This window comes from Kryptolebias marmoratus, linkage group LG15 (assembly GCF_001649575.2).
Source record: "Kryptolebias marmoratus isolate JLee-2015 linkage group LG15, ASM164957v2, whole genome shotgun sequence".
NCBI lineage: Eukaryota > Metazoa > Chordata > Actinopteri > Cyprinodontiformes > Rivulidae > Kryptolebias > Kryptolebias marmoratus.
The window spans coordinates 21,630,268-21,652,327 of record NC_051444.1 but is presented as its reverse complement, the minus strand read 5'-3'; the positions used below and the strand labels follow the sequence as shown (position 1 = coordinate 21,652,327).

The 22,060-nt window shown below is 38.8% G+C and overlaps 1 protein-coding gene across 3 annotated transcripts; it reads left to right on the top strand.

Annotated features, from left to right (window-relative positions):
• The first annotated feature begins 459 nt into the window (after nucleotides 1–459).
• LOC108237870 (anoctamin-9-like) lies at nucleotides 460–21,422 on the top strand. Of its 3 annotated transcripts, XM_025006680.2 has the most exons (26): nucleotides 460–594; nucleotides 836–978; nucleotides 1,150–1,249; nucleotides 4,222–4,266; nucleotides 6,955–7,077; nucleotides 7,163–7,302; nucleotides 9,404–9,450; nucleotides 9,640–9,698; nucleotides 10,187–10,266; nucleotides 11,201–11,335; nucleotides 11,671–11,764; nucleotides 11,956–12,016; nucleotides 12,093–12,175; nucleotides 12,657–12,761; nucleotides 13,975–14,139; nucleotides 16,423–16,459; nucleotides 16,580–16,691; nucleotides 17,171–17,225; nucleotides 17,304–17,401; nucleotides 17,499–17,692; nucleotides 17,784–17,936; nucleotides 19,096–19,240; nucleotides 19,327–19,440; nucleotides 19,537–19,630; nucleotides 19,743–19,855; nucleotides 20,780–21,422. In XM_025006680.2, the coding sequence occupies exons 3-26, from the start codon at nucleotides 1,226–1,228 to the stop codon at nucleotides 20,808–20,810; spliced, it is 2,307 nt and encodes a 768-aa protein (XP_024862448.1). In that variant the 5' UTR covers nucleotides 460–594; nucleotides 836–978; nucleotides 1,150–1,225; the 3' UTR covers nucleotides 20,811–21,422. The 3 variants fall into 3 exon arrangements, with proteins under 3 accessions (XP_024862448.1, XP_017275068.1, XP_037835772.1); XM_017419579.3 differs by lacking the exons at nucleotides 460–594; nucleotides 836–978 and having other exon boundaries at nucleotides 1,004–1,249; XM_037979844.1 differs by lacking the exons at nucleotides 460–594; nucleotides 836–978; nucleotides 1,150–1,249; nucleotides 4,222–4,266; nucleotides 6,955–7,077 and adding an exon at nucleotides 8,377–8,740 and having other exon boundaries at nucleotides 7,164–7,302.
• The last annotated feature ends 638 nt before the right edge of the window (nucleotides 21,423–22,060 follow it).

Below are 22,060 nucleotides of genomic sequence, written 5' to 3'. Positions count from 1 at the left end.
GACTCTCAGCTAAAGGTATTAATTGTGACTCTAAATACCGATTTCCCATGGGAATGACAACAAGCAATCTGTCACTCAGCTCAGGCATAAACATGGGGGCGATTCTGTAGAATGAGTTTAGGATGAATGACAGGTGAAATAGTTTATAAAAGTGGATATTTATTTACAACACTGTGATAAAACTACAAGAGAATGCTTAGTTACTTTCTGTTACACATTATTATAAAATAATGTGTGAAATTGACAACAATGTAAAGGTTTAGTGCAGGAGTGTCCAATTCTGGTCCTTGAGGGCCACTATCCGGCATGTTTTACTTGTTTCCCTGCTCCAACACACCTGATTCAGTGGTTTAATTAGCTCTTCGCGTTCTGCAGAAGCCTGTTAATCAGCCATTGATTCAAATCAGGTGTGTTGGAGCAGAGAAACCAGTAAAACATACAGGACGGTGGCCCTCGAGGACCAGGATTGGACAGCTCTGGTTTAGTGTTTGCGTTACCTGCGAGAAAACTTTGAAGAAAATGATTAGCTCATCCATATGGTCGTCTTTGCAGTCTTCAAATTTCAGTCTGCTCTCCTGTTTAAGGAGCTAACAGGTAAAATATTATTATTCGTTCATAACTTTTCCAACATTACTTTAAAATGGTCGAAAAATTGAGGTCAGGAATTTTATTCATTTATTGCTTCTCACAGTGACAAAGATGGGTTTTCATAGGTTAGTTAATGACTCTTTTCGTCAGCCTAGTCTTTGGACACACAGAGGTGATACAGAACGTCACATATCACTGTGAAGTAAAACAGTAATTTGAATAGTTGCCTCTCCCACTGCGTGTTTAGGGCTGTAACACCGGTCTAGTGAAACTTCCAGCTGAATTCCGCGCAGGTCACGCTAAAGTATCAGCTTTCCGACCCTGCCTGCGGAGCGTGAATGCAGCGCCGCTGTACTGTCTTTCGCTGGGAGTGACGTCACCGGCCCGCAGGTAAAAAAAACCAGCGCACCTACATGCCTCACCCGCACACGTTGCGGCGGCCACACGTTATGCGGAAGGAAGCGTTGTCTGAAGTTGTTGGCGTTTTTTGTTGTTGATGGTTTGACTTTTCGAGCGGCTGTTGGAGTTTTTTTTGTTTGTTTCATTTGTGATGGACTTCAGGTAAACGGGGAGCTCAGCTGCTGGATGCGGTCTCCTCTGACTTAAGTTCACCTGAACGCCGAAAACAGCTTCCAACATGTTCTTCAAGTGCACGAGAACGGTAAATAGACACACCGCCTCAGTTTAACTTATCCTTTTCTCTGCAGCTCTGTTTTATACACAGCTCAGCTTATGAATTAATGTGTTCATATTTATGGAACTAAAGCAGCTAGAGTCAAACTTTGAATCCTTCCTACTTCCTTTAGACTGATTTTACAGAAGCAAACTGCTAATTTGATGCTTTCATTAGGATTTAATGTTTAAAATGTAAATAATACAGTAATAACATGAAAGTATGTGTAAGGAAAATAAGATTTTTTTTCTCATTAAAACTTATGAGACAACTGACAGACACACACACACACACACACACACACACACACACATACATGTATGTATGTATATTTTGAAAGTATTTCTAGATATTCCATGTGTCCCTCTTTTTTCCCCCCTCTACTTTCTCTGGTGGAAGTTTAGGTTTTAGAGATGAACCTGATGACACACCTTTTTTTATGACAACTGTTGCCATAAATAAATCCTCTGAATTTATTTCATTAATTATTCCGCCCCCTACAAATTCTCAGTACACAGTTACTTACCTGGAATCCTGTGGTTTTTCCAAGGCGCAAACAGCAGTGGCGGCTAGTCGTAACACATCCGGAGCCACCTGGGGAACTTCAAAATGGGAATTTCTTAATATTTCTGCCTAAGTTGTCAACTTTGTGATGTGAAAGGACAGAGATGTGAAGGGACTTTGAGATTTTTGGAGACTGGAGCTGGATCGAGCTCACCAGTTCACCCGCTGAAACTTGTCATGTATTTCAAATGTCTGGTCAAGTGAACAGCAGCCATTCAAAGAGCCCCGAGCATTTAAAACATGTTTATTTCAGTTCCCACCCCCCCCGGCGTAAAGAGTACAGACATTCTCCTGGAGCGTAATTACAAATGATCCTAAAATGCTCCCCGACTGACTTGAGAGAAGTGTGCTGGTAATGAACAGTGCAGGGTTTTGTTTTTCTTTTTTGTTTCAGTGAAACTGCCTTACACGCCCACGTCGAAGGTTCAACTGTAACTGCAGTAAAACAGGGTGTCATACTGCACAGAGAGAGAGAGAGAGGTGGGGGGGTTGAGATAAGAAGAAAATAACAAAAAAATAAATAATTAAAGCTCACAGTAAAGCAAGAGTCACAAAGCCTTAAAGACTGAGTCTCTCGGGCAGGTCTGGACCCGCAGACTCCCGTTCTTTTGAAAGGAGGACAAAGGCTGTGCCAAGAGTTCCGTGACGACTTGCACCTTTCCAGCCTGTGGTATCGGTAAATCTGTCAACTGTGCATGTTATAAAACCATAAAGAAGAGAAAAGTAACTGTAACATTACACCTTAACATGAGGACATCAGGGTGGAATGCTACACGGACTGTTTAAAAGGTAGATACAGTTCTGGGTCAGATGTTGTCATATGTGACTAAGGCAGCTCTATTTAACTGAATGTCAGTACAACATAACCAGCCTTTACGTTCTGACCATCTGCTTAATATTAAGCAGGTCCCCTATTAGGCGATAAAGCAGTTCTGACCCATTGAAGCAGAGAAGTCTTCTTGTCCTCTGACATTGTGTTGTGGCATCGGGCTCCAAGTCTTTAGTGGCAGGTCCTGTAAGTCTTAGAGGTTGCGATGTGCGCCCTCACGGACTGGAAAGTTTTTGCCCTGCACATACAATATCAGAGAATCTGTACCGGAATGAGATCTAGAGGATCTGAAGGCAATGTCACTCAACACTTGTTGATGTGTTGCTCAGAAACATTCCTGAACCATTTTACTCTATACCTGTGTTCCTGCTAAACACAGGAGGCCAAGGATTACCATAAAGGGACATGCCACACTGATCATATGTCATCATTGTATCACATCTTCGAGCCACAACACCAGCTTACTCTTGCATATTTAGACCAAATTAAAATGAAGGATTATTTGTTCCATCATCAGCCAATCAATGCATTGCACTTAAATCATTACCAGGATCCAATCTATTCTACAATCAGTGTTTATTACAATCAAAAGAACTATAAAGAAAATAGAAAAGGAAAGCTTATACAGCTTTAACTATGAAACTTCATCATGAATCATAACATTGATGTGAAACAGTGGGATGAAACCCAGAAGCTTATTGTGAAAGGATTAGAACAATTATGAAAGCTGAATAATGAAAACCTTTGAATTTATGCCAGATTATCTTATCATAATCTATAATTATCAGACCAAAAAAATCCTTTGAACATAGTAACTTTTGGTCGAGATTTGAAGTTTTTCTAAAAAAAAAAAATAAGACATGGATGGGTTATATCATTTAAAAAATGAGTAACAATAATGAACTGACAACTATTTAAAATATGAAAGAAATATATTTTACAACCCCAATTCTGAAAAGCTGGGATGTTTCTTTGAGCTCAGAGATTTCTTTAGATTCTTCAACTTTCGTTGACATTACTAACTTTAGACAATAAAATATTCAGATTTCCCAATTTTCTGAAATAGTTCCACTGTTTTTAGTTGCAGCGTTTTGCAAAGCGTTGAACCTCTGTCTGCCTGTTACTTTTGAGAGAATCAGCCTCTCTGAAATGCTCTTTTTTTACACCCTCTCCTCTTACTGACCTGCATCCAATTAACCCTAATTAACTGCAAAATGCTCCTGCAGCTACTTATTATTCGTGCTGCTTACTTTTACAGCCTTTTATTGCCCCTGTCCTAACATTAGAGATGTGTTGCTGCCATCAAACTCAAAATGACCAAATCTTTTTGCAGAAATTGTAAAAATTTCCTAGTTTTAACATTTCTTCCGTAGTGAATAAAATATTGGTTTATGAGAGCCCCACACCACTACATCCCTTTTTTCATTTCCTTTTTACAGAGCGTCTCAACTTTTAACAAATTGTGGTTGTACAGGTTTCATACTGTGTTACTGCTCAGTGAACACAACCTAAATCTGACACCATTGGGTGAAATGTATTTTAATCCTGTTTTGTTTTTGGTGTGTAGGATGATATGGAGCTGCAGGAAACCAAGTCTTTAATAGACTCTCAGGTAGGAGTCACTTTTTTTTCTCTCTCTCTTTCTCTCCATCTGAGTTTTTCCTAAACTAAGAAGATAACCGTAGACTGACCTTTGTGACATGCAAACTCAGAAGATATCTACTCGTATAAAGCATAGATAGCAGACTTATGAATTTATGCCTGTTTATCTTCTGTAAGTGTTTAGGATTGAACAGTAATGTTGTCTCATGTCCTATTTGCCTGGTGCATACATATCATGACTGAATATGAAAATGAAACTCCTCAGTGTTTTGTCCAGTGTCTGGCAGGTTTCCAAACCGCTTAAACTCCAAACATCATGACCAGTGGTCTCCAATCCTGGTCCTCGAGGGCCACCATCCTACATGTTTTACTTGTTTCTCTGCTCCAACACACCTGATTTAAATCAATGCGTGATTAACAGAACATGAAGAGGTAATTTAAACCACTGAATCAGGTGTGTTGGAGCAGGGAAATGAGTAACACATGCAGGATGGTGGCCCTCGAGGACCAGGATTGGAAACCCCTGATCATGACAAACACCTTAACTTTGTCTCTGCAGAATGGTAAATAAAACAGGTGTAATATCTGGAACCTGTTGGTTTGGACACAGCCCAGGTTGCTCAATAGATGAACAGGTCTGTACACAGATAACAAGATGCAGCGTGTAAATTTCACTACGAGCCGTTCAGGCGTCAAACAGTAGTTTGAACCAGGTTTTTGTGCTCAGGGTGGTGGAGGACAATGAGTGAGGCCCAACGTTTTACTGTTTTCATTGACTACATTTACTGGAGCAAACTGGCGTCTCACTTAGAGCCGGGCAGACGGAGCTGAATGTTTTTTCTGCCGGTCTCAGTTCACCTTGATCAGTAGAGTTATGCCTGAAAAGTAAACCTTTAGTGTGGTTTTGAGCTGGGCTTTGGATTAAACGGGAAAAGATGGGTTATTCAAATGTGGTGCTGTCAGGCTTCACAAGAGTACAGCTCTAAGTCTGTAGCATTCCTACCTGTGTTTTGAATGACTGCCTGTGATCAGATCTCAATTACCTGTTCTGTATGCAAATGAACACAGAATCAGTCAGCATGTCTGTACAGATACAAATGCGTTCATTGATGTGGAAATTATCACTAGATTTATCTCTGTTGCATTTATTGTGCTTAATCTTTTTTATTGAGCACACAAGGCACACAAACTGAAACTTTTAAACTTTGCGTTTTGAAGCAGCTTCTGAATAAATGTCTGCTCCCAGTAATCTTCGGCAATACCGCTGTTAACACATCCACAGTGTGTGTGCTGTGTGATGCAACAGCTCGTTCCCTACTCTGTTATGGCAATCAAGCTTCTGTTCTGCTGTGTTTTATTGAGGCACCAGTTTTGAGATGCCAAAAAAAACACAAAGAAAGTTTATACGACCTCCAAGACAGATCAGGAGCTCTGCCACTGCTTCGTTTGCCGCAAGGCCCCATTCACGCAGGTGAAAAAAACCAAGCCCTTTTTATTGCCAGCAGCCATGAAACCAGGCGATCGTGGAACTGCCTGTTTGTGTTTGTCTGTCTGTCAGTAAATTATCTCATAAAACACTGTACGGGTTTTAATGAAACTCCCAGAAATCAGTCATTGGATGTGTAACAACTGATAAACTTGTGGAGTTGACTAATTCAAGATGGCCACCACAGCTAATTGACCTAATAAAAAAACATAAATTGGCATGTCATTTTTACATCTTATACAGCAGCATGGCTTCGTAGTATATGAGCAAGGTGCTAAAGTGGACTGCCTGCAGTTCAGAACTCTCAAAGATTTAAAACACAAGGTGCAACAAACAAAATATCCATCAAAGAAGACCAGGACTGTTGAACGGCTGAATCATGAGGCATCTGACAACTCCAGCAGCTGGTCTCCTCAGTTTGTAGATATTTACAGAGTTAAAATAGGGGATACTTCAATGGTAAACATGGCTGTGTCTTGTGCTGTTCTCAGTCATCCAGGTAAATCCAAAAAAGGGAAAACAAAACAAAAACCCAACTAGTCTTATTCTGTAGCTGAAGAAGTTTTGCTTTTCATCCAAGGAGCTTTCTCAATTCAAAAAGTTTTTCAAGCTGAGTTGTTCTGTAAACTAGATTTACATGCAGATTACCCTGACTCTCCTCACAAGAGACTCATTAGGCTCTTTGTTTGCCTGGCTCTCAACTGGCCCACTTTGGTCACATGAGTGAAGGTGTATTTAGAGTGAAACATCAGCCTAAATGCTTTATTGTATTCTTTTAAAAGCTGAAATCTGAGACCTCCTCCTCTGTTTTTTATGTTGGTTTCGCTTGTTTGACTCATTTAATATTATTTATGTTGGTGCTGATTCTCAGTCATTCATGACACGGTAGCTTTATCAATTGATAAAGCTCCTCAAATTAGAAGCGAAACATCTTCACCAACAGAATAGAAGTGCAGTTGTTTTTATGTATTCTAACTTTTTTGAATTATTTATATACAGATACTTTAGAAAGTTTAACCAGTTTTACCTTGGCATTTTTTGACACTAATGATGTGTTACTTTGGGAGGTTTTGCAGACAATAGTCATTCCTTATCACATTTATTTATTCATTGTTTATTTATTACAGCAGTTTTGTAAAATGTCTGTAGTTGAATTGTAAGGGCAAGCTTCATTCATATATATATAAAAAATACTAACTTGTCTTTGAACAGGAAAATAAAACATTTGACTATGTGCTGGTGGCCAACAAGCCGGATGGCGACGGTGACAAGGAGGTCTTCCAGAAACAGGAAGACTTTATACAAGAGCTAGAAACAAAAAACATCACAGTCACAGTAAGTTCCAACAAAGTACTGGGAAGTTGCACAGTTTGAATGTCATGAATCAAAGAGAACTCATAAGTGTGCTTGTGTCTGGCAGAAAGTAGTTGAAGACGAGAAAATATTTTTTGGTCTTCATGCTCCCAGTGAGATGCTGGACGATTATCAGTATCTGCTCAAAGTGTCTGACTCCTGCAACTGGTCTAAAGAGTTGGAGAAAACTGGCATTCAGACTACTAGGTAGGTAACGCACACAAACACAGGTACACGGACACACACCTTGCTGAAAGCTGTATAGGTACTTCTAGAAAACGTCACTTTCTAGAAACATGAAGACTGAACAACATGCCTTCCTTTCAGCAGCCATTATATAAATTTATCCCTCCCTCTCTTGAACTTGTTCTCCAAGAAATGCTTTAGTCATTTGACAGAAATGTTCTAAATGGCATTAGATTTTTTTTTTGTTTTGTTTTCTGATTACATCTCAAATAAAAGGTCCTTTTGATTATGTGTTGTCTGTCTGAGTTAAGATCCATCCTAGGAATAAGAAATGATTAACCTGTTTTGCTAAAAAGAATAAAATACAATGAAGGCTGTCAAACACTTGATAAACAAGTTCCAGGAGTCTGTGGTTTGTAAAGCATCTAATTACCCAAAACTGTCAAACACTGTTGCTTTTCTTCAAAGAGACAGTTGTTTAGAAATAGGATTTTTAAAATATTTGGCTTATGGGCAGTGAGACTTATTAAAGGGGGATTTACCTGAAGTTGACCATCCAGAGGTTTTCTTTAGGCCTTTTTCCCTTTCAGGCCCATCCTTTATGATTCACAATGTCTGACCTTAGAACCAAACCTTTGCTTGCTGCTGTTTCCGTGTGCACCCAGGAACGCCATTGTGATGACTCACAGGATATCTTGTGACATCAGTGTTTGATTTTTATGAAATTGTAAACAAGTGGTTGTTTTTCAAGCTTAACAGGTCACAAATGATAAACATTGAGGCTCAAAGACTTTGAGAACTATATTGTAACATCTAAGACAACTAAGGAAGGTCCAGCATGTTTGGAAGCGCAAAGGTTGTTGAGCAGTCATACGTACTTCCTGCTGTTCAGAGAATTGACGGATCAGTGGCACAATAATGAGGGCATTGCACCAATCTGTTGTGGTGAAAAACAAGATGAGCAGAAAGGCAAAGCTCTTGATTTACTGATTTGTCCATGTTTCAACCCTCTCATATGGTCACTAGGTGTAGACCGTAAAAAAAACGAGATCCAGATTCAAGCATCTGAAAAAGGCTTTTTTTTTTTTTTTGTAGTGTGGCCAGGCTCAGACTTAGAGATGGGGTCCGGCGCTCCGTCATCTGGGGAAATCTCGGAGTAGAGCTGCTGCTCCTTTATTGAAAGGAATCAGCTGAGGTGGTTCATCTAATTAGGATATCTCCTGGGCACACCCCTCTGTGAGGAGACCCTGGGGTAGTACTTGCTGGAGGGACTGCAGTATGAATTCTTTCTGGCCTGGATCGCCTTGGGATCCCTCAGGCGGAGCTGAGAGAATCGCTGGGGAGAGGGAGGTCTGGGTTTCTCTCCTGGATCTGTTGCCTCTGCAGCCCAACCCCTGAAAAGTTGCAGAAAATGGGAGGATAGATGTTCAGTCCATAAAGAAAGTGAAGGCAACAAACTGTGAGGAGAATCAAATCATTTAGCAAAAAACAAAACAAAAGCTAGCTCCTCACAGATGTTTATGGTTTCTTTTTCATAGTTCACTTCAAACTTGATGCAATTCTTCACCTCTCCTCTTGTAAACTACTAATTACTTCGGCTGTATAGCGGGCCTAGAGTACTTTTAGATAGTTCGGTACCGTTAGTTTTAGCTTAGTTTAGTTCTGTACATTTAGTCATGCTTAGATCTGTTTAGCTTAGCTTATTTAGACAATTAGTTATCATTGTATCTTGTACCTGTCTGTAATTTTGTTCTGTGTTGTAAAGCACTTTGAGTCTCCTCGTGCTGAAAAGTGCTATATAAATAAATGTACCTACCTACCTACCTAAACATGATTTTGTATGAACAAACAGAGTGAATGATGACACTTCCCTTTTAAACAGTGCTTTTATTCATTCAAGAATGAGTTGTAAAATAACTGCTTGTTCACTGTTAAGGGAAATGACTTCCAGATTGACATAAAAGCAGATCTCAGACATGAGTTTTTATTATTTTTATTTTATTCATGTCTGACTGCAGGCCTGCTGTCAGTCTCTGTCAAATGGGCATACAAACCTGTTCTTAAACAGTGTCATCCCCATGTTAGTAATACTGATACTGATTTTTTTTTTTTGTTCCCACAGGATTCGAATTCTTCATTTCATTCTCCATAATACCACCAGCAACAAAAGTGAGTGGGATTAATTTAAGGAAGTTTAATTACAATTGCCATTGTAGCCTTTGTGGTGAAATGTCTTACTCAGCAGAAACGCCTTTTTATGAAAACACAAAAAATGTGCTTAAATTATTTATTATAATTAAATATAATTTTATTGTACACATCTTCTTATATGTACATGTTTTGTTTTTGTCTTTTCAGAGTACCTGGAGGATTTGATTGGGGACGGTGTGTTTGAAACCATGTTCTGTCTTCATGATGTGAGCAAACCTTTAACTGCACTGTGGTCCAAAAGTATACATACATCTTCGTTTTTTTTTCTATTTTGTTGCCTTACCTGGAATTAAAATAGATTTTTTTTATACTTGAGTAAAAGCAATATTTCCCCCCAAATACTTAAGATTGTACTTCAGATTAATGACGTTAATGGGGAGCTGATTTTAAAAAGCCCTGACCATCACCTTCAAAAAGCCAAATAAGATCCACCTGTGCACAATCTAAGTGTCAAATGATCTAAACACGGTTGACAGAGCTTCACCTCTGAGGATCAGCCTTTCTCGAGAGCATTGAGTCCCAACCCTGGTCCTTGAGGAGCACTATTAGTTGTTTCTCTGCTTTAACTCACCTGATTTGAGTGAGTGAGTGATTAACAGGCTTCTGGGGAACTTGAAGACCTGTTGAAGAGCAGAGAAGATTGTGGATGATAAAACCCTGATTAATAGGAGTTTGTTTTTCCCATTTATTTCAGAAAAAAGAACAGGAAGAACTTGAAAGAAAGTGGGCTCGGTGGTCGGCTTTTTGGAAACCACAAGAACACAGCTTAATCTGGTCAGTCTATTTTTCTTTTTTGTTTGTGACTGTTGTGCAGTGGAAATTATTCAGAAGCCCTTCATGTTTTGCTCACTTGATTTTTGTTTTAGAAATTTTTGAAATACTGTATTCCGATCAGTTCAAGCTAAATAAAATGCAACCAAAACAGAAAGGCTCCTGAAGAATATTAGCATGAATACATTATGACGAATCATGTCAGTGTTTTTCTCAACTAAAATTTGAAAGAAATAAATGCAGCAACTGAGAGTGCTTTTGTACAAATCTGTCTAGCCTTTTGGTGCTGGGTGACCCAAGGAAAGACTAACTTTTTTGTTGTTTGTGTTTAAGGAATTAAGGAATTATTTTTAGAGTGATAGTTAAACATTGGGGACTGTGGTAGCTTGGTGGTCAGTGCCGCGGTCTTGTAATCCTGAGGTTGCGGGTTTGAGCCCAGGTTGCAGCTGGAAGGGCATCTGGTGTAAAACAATCGCCAAATTGTCGTGAGAGTTTGCTCACTGTGGCAACCCCTGAAGAAGGGAGCAGCCAAAAGAACTTACTATAGTGTGATAGTTATGCTATAAAATTCTGTTCTTGATAAATAATAGAAGTAAACTTCTAGTAAAACACAGCTATGGCACATTCATCGGAACGAAATATCAGTGAAGTGAAGCACACCAGCAATCTTGAGCTTGAACAATGGCATGTGCTGTGCAGGGGAAGGGTGTGAGCCCAAGCATGATTGACACTGCTAAGACACTCCTCCTGGCTCTGATTGGTTGTTTCTGACAGAGCGGTGTATTTCTGAAAAAGGCAGTAGGACCACTGGGAGGAGCCAGATGAGCTTGATTTTTTTTTTTTTTTTTTTTTTTTTTTTTTTCAAACAGATCCTCCTTTGTTTTGTGCTTTTGATTTCAGTGAGGTTTTGTTTCTTAAGTTTGTTTTCTTCTTGCAGGGAATACTTTGGGGAGAAGGTGGCGCTGTACTACCTGTGGCTGGGCTGGTACACCTTACTGCTGGTTCCAGCTGCAGCTCTGGGTGTTGTAGTCTTTCTTTATGCACTCGCCTTTTTCAACACCAGTCCTCTCATGTAAGTCGGGCATATGCATGGTTCAAAGTTATATAAAAATATATTTTTTTGAAGACAACTGTGTGTACATAAGAACTTCAATGACTCTGAATGTTTGATTAACTCTCAGATAAGTAAGTGTCAGTTATGTGTAGGACTTCTTTATACAAGAATAAGCTAAAATATGCAATAAGTATGAAATAATCAGGAAAAATATAGAAACAAACATTATTATCGTTTACCTTGAACACTATAAATAATGCACAAGTGTAATTTACATACAGATATGAACTGTTATCTTGTTATGCACATGGTGTGTAGATGTCAAATTAACATTAATGTTTGTGTGTTGACAGTCATGAGGTGTGTAACTCCAACATCACCATGTGTCCTCTCTGTGATAAGAGGTGCAAGTTGTGGAATCTTTCAGACACCTGCACCTATGCCAAGGTGATGTTCATGATTCATGTCTCTTGTTCTTTAGTGGTGAGATGATAAGTACATCTGAAGAAAAGAAAATTATTTTTGAAAACCAGTCAGGATTTCAGACATGAGTCCTGCCATGTTCTGGCTCATTATTAGCTCCCCCCTTCTGTTCAACACAGCCACTTGATGTTTTTTTTTTTTTTCTCTCTGTACAGGTCAACCATTTGTTTGACAATGAAGGCACTGTAGTTTTTTCCATGTTCATGGCAATCTGGGGTGAGTCTCTTATTTAACCAGATTTGATGGATTGCAAGCTAATGTTGTAGATTAATCATTTACTTGTATTTTTCAGCCACTGTGTTCCTGGAGCTGTGGAAGAGACGAAGAGCCAAATTTGTGTCGAAGTGGAAGGTCTACGACTGGTGTGAGGAGGAGGTATGGTTTTCTGTCAGACCTCCTGACCTCACTGATTTAGAATTTGTAGTTCATAGACTCGCTGTGAAAAGATCAACTTGACTTAGTTCTGGAAAATAACCAGTGTAATCTGTTATCTGGTAGTTTGGTACAAGAAAACAGCCCTAAAAGATGAACGGGGTTGAATCAAGTGTGGAAAAATCCCTTGGTTCTTATCATATACCTTTTATCACATACTGTATATGTGAAGAGATGCTGAATGCACAACTTGAAGTTCTGTCTTTGGGTGATCTTTATTATGGCTGAAATGGGACAGAGTATTAACAATAGCTAATTTGAGATCATACTGACTGGTTAATGTAAAAAGGTTTTTAGTATTTTCTTCTGGTCAAGTGATTATCTTTGTCAAAGTTTACAAAAAAAGTAATTTATTGTGTTCAAAGTAGCATAGGAAATAATTTTATTGTAATTTCTCACTGCTTGTGTGTGATTTTGTTCACAGGAGGAACTGATTATGGAAATAATTAATAATAGAAGCTATAAGACCAAAGAGTATAAACACAGTTATTGGCGTAGCACTCTGGTCCTCATCATGGTAACTGGCATGGTAAAATACACCCTCCCACACACACACACCTACACACAAACACCACCATTATTTGTGCTTCTTTATGATGACTGTAACTCACAGTTTGAGACTAATAAATAAGAAATGTATTTTGTGCCTTTTAATTCTTTAAAAAGCATTGTTGTCATTGTTTTAACACCTCAGACTTTGGCCCTTTTTGATCATTGAGATGTGTGGTTGGAGGTGTGCTACTCATTCCTAGGTGTAGTGGCAAATCGTGCCCATCCCAACTGGTCCCTTTTTCCCATGGATAAATTTTTTCTCATTTAAACACATCTTTTTATCAGTTTTAAGACCAAGCCAAGTCAAGGCACACAAATTGCAACATGCAGAACAAATTTAACACAATCCTTCAATAATAATGCAACAAGTGATTATTCATAAAGCCACTTGGTATCCCCCATGCTGTCAAGGTGATGGGTAGGCTCATGTACAAATGGTACATACACATAAAAAAGTGGCTTACGCCCTTTTCAACGCAAATGTTTGGATGTATCGAGCATGAAATGACCGTAGAAACGTGTGCAGCCTCACGCCAACTTCATAGCATACATACGTTTCTCCAGGTTTTGGTCTGTTGGCAACACTTAAAGGGCATGCTGGGAAACAAATTGAACACACCTGACAGGTGTACTATGAAGTAACATTTGGTTTTAGTGTTAGAGGATTTGTTTGAGCGTGGCTAGATCACCATGGTAACAAAGTGATGACCTGTCAGTAAGAAGCATAACTGGTTCACTGATTCTGTTAGATAGAAAAATAAGACTGAAACAACATTTATATTTCAGTGTTGACTGGTGCTGGAACATTTGAAATAAAGTTTGTCAAATAATAATAAATGAAATATTCTGTCGTCGTCTTAAGGCAGTCAGTGTCTTGCATTTAAATGTTGATCAAATGTTGGCATTTTAATTGGCAAATTAATTCGCAAGCAGTTTTTAATACAAGGATATATTTTCATTTAATCATGCAATCTAATAAATATATCTGCTAAGGATAATTTCAAAAATTTTTCTCTTTGACCACTTTTTTTTTTTTTTAATTGACTTTCATAATTTTCATTGTGACAAAGCTGAAAATAAGTTTGTAAACTCATGATCCAGCCCCTCCCCCCCTCCCAAAAAAAAGTGTTATTATTATGATTATTATTATAGAAGCAAACAATAAGATGTCTTTGATTGTTGTGTTGCAGATGATGGTGATCATCGGCCTAACTTTTGCCATTGTGGCGTTTCGAGTTGTGGCCGCCCCCCTGATGTCTGAAAGCAAATGGGAGTTTTTGGAAGACCACGCCAACTCTGTGGCCGTCCTGCTCGGAGCAGTGCTGCACTACTTGACCATCCAGATTATGACCAAGGTGTGTATGTTTGTACTCTGATCCTTATACTAGATTAACAAAGGCGAGAGAAACGGAAACACACTTTTTGGTCTCTTTAATAGTTTATTCAATTTTTTTTTCAAGACAGTTTGAGTTACAGCAGATAACAGGTCTAAATTACAGTACTGACCAAAAATCCTGTGACTTCTTTCACTTTTTTTCCAGGTTTTATACACTTTTGAATTAGTGTTGAACTCTACATTAAAGAGCTTTAATTTGAGCAGAATTGCAGTAAACTTTTATGCCCCTTCGCACTGGACGATGATCCGGCTATGAGCCAGAACATGGATGGTTTTTACAGGGTTTTGGTGACGTCTTCAGGCTTGTATTAACAAATGTAGTAGCTAATAAACACCAACTCTTTAGAGTTCAACAAATGCAAGAAACAATTTTTCTGGATGATAATCATGTCCATGAAACCAGTCGGACAACAATTTGATATTAAGTTGTGATCTTTGTCTGTCTAAAAGTGAACTGAAAATAAAACACTGCCTGAAGTCATGCTTAGCAGATGGGAAAACAAAATATTTTTAGAAGTGTCTTTTAAAAAGAGTCTTTAGAAGCAGAAATCTTTTGAACAGACATGACAGGAACAAAGTTTGGTATTGAAGATATATTGTACTCTATATACACTGATCAAAAAAAATTAAGAAAACACTCCAATTACATCCTAGATCTGAATGAACGAAAGATTCTCACTGAATACTTTGTTCTGTACAAAGTTGAATGTGCTGACAACAATCTTCAATAGAAATCAAATTTATTAACCAGTGGAGGCCTGGATTTGGAGTCACGCATAAAATCAAAGTGAAAAACACACTACAGGCTGATCCAGTTTTGATGTAATGTCTTTAAAACAATGTGGCTCAGTATTGTGTGCGGCCTCCCTACAACAACTGGGCATGCTCCTGATGAGGTGGCAGATGGTCTCCTGAGGGATCTCCTCCCAGACCTGGACTAAAGCATCCACCAACTCCTGGACAGTCTGTGGTGCAACGTGACATTGGTGGATGGAGCGAGACATGACAGATGTGCTCAATCGGATTCAGGTCTGGGGAACAGGTGGGCCAGTCCATAGCTTCAATGCCTTCATCTTGCAGGAACTGCTGACACACTCCAGCCACATGAGGTCTAGCATTGTCCTGCATGAGGAGGAACCCAGGGCCAACCGCACCAGCATGTGGTCTCACAAGGGGTCTGAGGAGCTCATCTCGGTACTCAATGGCAGTCATGCTACCTCTGGCGAGCACATGGAGGGCTGTGCGGCCCTCCAAAGAAATGCCACCCCACACCATTACTGTCCCACTGCCAAACCGGTCATGCTGAAGGATTTTGCAGGCAGCAGATCACTCTCCATGGCGTATCCACACTCTGTCACATGTGCTCAGTGTGAACCTGCTTTCATCTGTGAAGAGCACAGGGTGCCAGTGGCAAATTTGCCAATCCTGGTGTTCTCTAGCAAATGCCAAGCGTCCTGCACGGTGTTGGGCTGTGAGCACAAACCCCCATCTGTGGATGTCGGGCCCTTATATCATTCTCGTGGAGTCTGTTTCCAACCATTTGTGCAGACACATGCACATTTGTGGCCTGCTGGAAGTCATTTTGCAGGGCTCTGACAGTGCTCCTCCTGTTCCTCCTAGCACAAAGATGGAGGTAGCGGTCCTGCTGCTGGGTTGTTGCCCTCCTACGGCCTCCTCCACGTCTCCTGGTGTACTGGCCTGTCTCCTGGTAGCACCTCCAGCCTCTGGACACTACGCTGACAGACACAGCAAACCTTCTTGCCACAGCACGCATTGATGTGCCACCCTGGATGAGCTGCACTACCTGAGCCACTTGTGTGGGTTGGAGAGTCCGTCTCGTGCTACCACAAGTGTGAAAGCACCACCAAAATTCAAAAGTGACCAAAACATCAGTCAGAAAGCATAAGTATTGAGAAGTGGTCTGTGGTCCCCACCTGCAGAACCACTCTTTTATTGAATGTCTTGCTAATTGCCAATAATTTCCACCTGTTGTCTATTCCATTTGCACAACAGCATGTGAAACTGATTGCTAATCAGTGTTGCTTCCTAGGTGGACAGTTTGATTTCACAGACGTTTGATTTACTTGGAGTTATATTGTGTTGTTTAAGTGTTCCCTTATTGTTTTTGAGCAGTGTATAATCTATTGTACTTTTTGATTTCTGATCCTACAATGTTCTTTGTAATTTCAACATCATCTCTGATGTTTGTCCTTGTTTTTGTCTTTTTCAACCCTGTCTTCAGGTTAACAAATTTGTGGCGCTCAAGCTCGCTGAAATAGGTGAGCAAATAGCTGCCCATGAAACATTTAAAATTTGTAATTTTAAACAGTTCAAGTGCTGAACATTTTCTGAGCTTTCTAACCTGTTACCTTTTATTTGTTTGGGCTTGTTTTCTTCAGAGAAGCCAACTTCACTGGCAGCCAGAGAGAGAAGCTTCACAGTCAAGATGTTCACCTTCCAGTTCTTCACTCTCTTCTCTTCTCTCTTCTATGTGGCCTTTTTTCTGGGAAAGTATGAAGTTTCTGTTCTTTAAATGCAATATAACACTGTCATTAAGATGCAACTTCTTCATCTGAAGTGACTTCTTGACTCCAGAAATAAACACAACATATATTTCACTGTTTTTAATTCACTTAACAATACCAGGTCTTTAAGGGATTTAATATTTGATTTCCAATAGTCTTTTCTGTCATTAGAGCCACATAAAAGCAAATGGTCAGAAAAATTAACTTGTGAAGAAACATCAATTCTAGGTTTTTCTTTGTGTGTGTATATCAAATTATGTCAAATTGATATTGTGAGGCAATAAAGTTCTATACAGTTCTAACAAAGAAGCACTTTCACATGTATCAATTACCACTAACCCCAACACATACTCCGAGTACAACATCTTTGTTTAAAACTTAAGCATTCCGTATTAATTGATCTGAAGGTGACAGCCTTACAATGAGAACATTTACTTAATGTATTTTTGTGGTGTTTTGTTTCAGGGTGAACGGCCATCCAGGAAACTATCTGCGTATTTCAACCTTTAGGCTTGAAGAGGTAAGATGAATTGCTGTTTGTTTTTGTTGTTGTTGTTGTTCAGAATGCCTTGCTTGTAACAGAGTTGTTGTTTTACAGTGCCATCCTAGTGGCTGTTTGACAGACCTCTTCATCCAGATGTCAGTGATCATGGTGCTCAAACAGACTATAAACAACTTTTTTGAATTATTGGTCCCGTGAGTTTTGTTCTATTTTAACGTTGCGTGTAAGGAAACGGTTGGATTTGTGTCACTTTATGGAAACTGTCTGATTCTCTGCTTGGATCTTTTGCAGCTGCTTGAAGACTTATATGCACAAAAGGGATGGGCAAAAGCTGAGGCAGTGTAGTTCCTGCCACAGAAAAACAAGCAGCAATGAACAGTCATCTGTTAAACCAAGTGATCCTTGCCTTCATCAGGACTTGATGACAAACTACCTCATGTCCAAATCTGATTCCTTCAGTCTGTTCAATGAGTTCCTGGAGATGGGTAGGCCCTCTGTTTGCAGCATGCAGGTATTCAGGAACACTAGTTATACTACTGCATTTCCATGTGGCTCACTGCTCTCTTTGGTCTCTAGTGATCCAGTTCAGTTTCACCACCATATTTGTGGCAGCCTTCCCTCTTGCACCTCTTCTCGCTCTCATCAACAACATTATTGAGATCCGCCTGGATGCCAAAAAGATGGTCTTCTATGAGCAGCGCCTGATTCCTAGAAAGACCAATGACATTGGTAGGCATGTGTTTGCTTTTAGAAGAGTCAAAGATTGTTTGTAAAACTGACTGATCTCTACCATACCCATATTTGGGTGAGGTCTAGCATTAGTAGGGGTATATCATTGAACTAAAACCCACAGAATGCATACATTGTAAGACTTGAATGACGTTGCCTGCAGTTTCGATCTCATCCGACAGGGTGATATGATAAATGTACTGGCAGTCGCGAACTTTGAGTTGTACTGCCCCATAGTTGCAAATAAGGAACAAAATGGGGGTAAATGACCAAAGATAATTTTAAATTCAATTTAAAATGGTTAATAAACACACAAAATAAAATGGTATACAGCAAGCTAAGTAATCAAACTGACCTGAAGTTACAAGGACTTCTCTACCTCTTTACCAGGGCTTTAGGAGGGTTAAGTAACATTATTCATTAGGAGCAACTATTTCTGAGGCAGATTTTTATTTTTATTTTATTTTTATTATTACATTTTTTACCATAAGTGCATTGCCCAACCTGCTCTTATTTACAGGCCATGGCTGTAAATGAGTAAGATTTAAAAAAAAAAAAAAAAAAAAAAAAAAAAAAAAAAAAAGAAATTTTCCAAATTCATTTCTATTCAAAGTCTAAAATTTGTTAAAGGAATGCATATTTCCAGTTCCATTTCATGCCATAGTTTTAAACAATCATCTTGGACAGAGAAGGAACAGGGTTGTAGTCATTTTGGTCAAACCTTGTGACATGCACAATCTCATGCATTAAAACTTGTGTGAGCTCATAGTGCTTGAAGTATGTGATGAGGATGGCTCTACTAGCTCACCAAATGTAGCTCAATCTGTAGAACTGACCAAATTATAGCCATTTTTTCTTGGCTAAGGTAGATTAGTTATGTGGTTATCTTAAATTGGGTTGACTCCAAAAGTTATTGAGTAGTAGATGTACATCCAAGGATTACTTTTTGACCGTTTAACTAAAATCTGTCCAGTGGTTCATAAGAGATTTTGCTAATGCTACAGACAAACACACACACACTGGCAAAAACATCATTGCCATTGTAGGATGATAAAAGTATTTAGTAGTTAGCTTCCTAAAAACCTGGTAAAAGCATTTTGTACTTGTCTGCAGGTGTGTGCACATATGTCTGTGTAATTTTACTGTTTTGTGTCTGCAGGTGTGTGGATACAGGTGTTGGAGGCTGTTGGTGTATTGGCAGTCATTGCTAACGGTTTGGTCATTGGAATCACATCAGACTTTATTCCTCGTCTCGTTTACCGTTATCGTTATGGCCCGTGTGCCAATGGACAATATAACACACAGTCAGTAATCCCTTCTGATTAAAACAACTGATCAGATGTGAACAACCTGTGCTTTGTCCTCATGTGTCTTTGTCGTCTCTTTGTAGCTGCATGCAGGGCTACATAAACAACACACTGTCCACGGCTTATATGGTCAAAAACACCCCAAATGATTTTAAACCCCTATTGCGAAATAATTTCTCTGACGTTACTCCATGCAGGTGAGAAGACTGAAACAGCCTACTCCGTGCACAAATACTGTAAATAAAACTCAGTTGCAGCTGGAACAAACACAACAAACTGTTTTGTGTTTACAGCTACAGAGACTACAGAAATGTGGAGGACTACTCTCTGACCCCCCAGTTCTGGCTGGTTCTGGCTGTACGCTTTGCCTTCATCGTCCTTTTTGAGGTTTGTACCAGTGACAAGGTAATGATTGTAACCAACATTAAAAAAAAAAGAAAGAAACTCTTGATCAAACTTTCCTCTGTTTTTTTCTGTGTGTGTGTATTTATTCCCTCAGCATGTTGTGGTGGTGTGCAAATTTACAGCAGCTTGGTTCATCCCTGCCAATCCCATCAAAGTGAAGAATACGCGAATGGCAGAAAAACTAAAAAGGCTCCAAAAAGAGTTCAAGTAAGTCAGCAATGGGTATACAGCAGTATCTGCAAAAGCTTTTTTACAAGCACAAACATGGGATTTTGGTGAAAGTTAGAAAATCCATCTCCCTTTGGAGCTCTTTAGCTTGGGCGTACTTTGCAAAGGTAACATCACTCAAAGTCTCACCAGGTCATGGAAAGTTGGACTATCTGTGACTGAACTGGCATTTTTGATATCTTAACAGGTTTCTACATGGCTGCTGTTTAGGTTTTATAATTTTTGGAGAGTTTACCACAAAATATTTAGCTTAATGGTCATGTCACACTCCAACCTCTGAGCTGTTCAGACTTTCCAAAACATTTGCAAACTCTTTTCAGTCCCACAAACTCTACACTTCTTACAAAGTTTACATATTAAAATGTAGACTTTTTTTTTTTTTTTTTTTTGTCTTATGTCAGGGAGTGGGAGGCGCAGGTGTGTGGTTACCATGACAACCCTAATAAGCTTTAACATTTCTTTTTTATCGTGGTTCTTTTTAGATTTCTCGTACAGTTTATAAACCAAAATGTGTGTATGTATGTATGTATATATATATATATATTTTTCTTTTGTTGTTGTTGTTATAACCCAATTCAACAAAATGCTAAGTCCCAAACTACGTATTATAGAGCTTTATAGTAAAAAAAACATCAACAAAAGTTTATGAATGTTGGCATTTCAGGCAGTAGCTACATTAGTGCCCTTGAAAATATTTCCAAAAATATCCTTGTTTGGTTAATTTCAATTTTACTCCTTCCACTCTGATAGCCTGTCACTGTGTCTGTGTTCAGTCAACCAAGGATCTGTTTTCAACTGAAGAAATATCTTAAAGTTTGTGCCTGCTAAACTTTTATTTAATATTATTCACGGAGTTCTTTGTTTTATCTTGTGTGATTGTATTTTTTTTTTTTTTCAATTCAGTGACCGTAAATCAAAATCAACAGAAGTCTGACTTCTCACAGCTGACCACAGATCTGCTCCCACTGAAAACTCCTCTCCGGAAGAGGTGTCAAAAGGAAAGATGGATTCAAGCTTTTTAAAAAATTTATACTTGCTGTTGAAACGCCAAAACTCGTATGGAGTGTGAGGTTATATTTGAAAAATAGCTTAAGCTTGTTTATTATTATTTTTTTATAGTAACATGTAAAACAATGTATTTTTCTTGTTAAATGTTAATATTTTTGCTGCTTGCTTGATGTTGCTTGATGATGCATGCTTTCAACAAGTTTTTTTTTTTTTGTTTTGTTTTAGTTCAAAGTTTTCTTTAATTTGTCCTTTTAGGTTAAAGACACACAGTTGCACAACAATCCATGTGGAAATTTACAAGTTATAGAGGAGCAGCTCGAGTCGTTGGGTGTTTTCATTACATTGTTTGCCGATTTTTCTGTATTCAAATCACATTGTCTGCAGGATAAATGTCGACTCATCACTCACTGCCTTCCTGGATGTGCAGAGGTTTAATGTGTTCCTGCTGAGAAAGAAATACTTTGTTCTTTATTCTCAAATTCTTCTCATGTCAGGCATGTATTTTCTATGTGAAGAATAAAATCTGTGTGAAACATGAGTCTGTTTGTCGTCTCCCCCATTCCCCCAAGTTATGACAACAAAGAATTAGATTTTTTGTTTTTGGTTTGTTTACTGGCACCTCCAATATATATGTATTTTATCTTGATGATTTAATGAAAGATGTTATAAACAACTAAAGCGCTTGTCAAATATTCTTCTGTAAAACTACTTTTATTGTTGCAGACCCACATCACAGCTCAGTCAAGGTTGAGGAAAAGGGCCTGGAAATATATACACACTCCTGATCAAAATCTTAAGACCAGTCAAAAAATTGCAAGAATTTGCATTTTGAACTATTGGATCTTAAGAAGGTTCTAAGTAGAGCTTCACAATGTTAAAGGAAAAAATCAGTGCAAGAGACAAGAACTTTTAAGCAGGGAATTTTCTGCAAACTGCATTTACACTCAAACATGATTTTTTCAGCTGATCAAAAGTTTAAGACCATAGTCTTTAAAAGCCAAAAGCTGTGCAAAAATCTGGATTCCATGTCATTATCTGTCAAGTCTTTACACTGTCAAGACCTCCTGATGGCAAAAGCAAAAAAGCTCACTGACTTTAAACGTGGTAGGATTGTTGAGCTGCATAAGCAAGGCCTCTCACAACGTGCCATCGCTGCTGAGGTTGGACGCAGTAAGA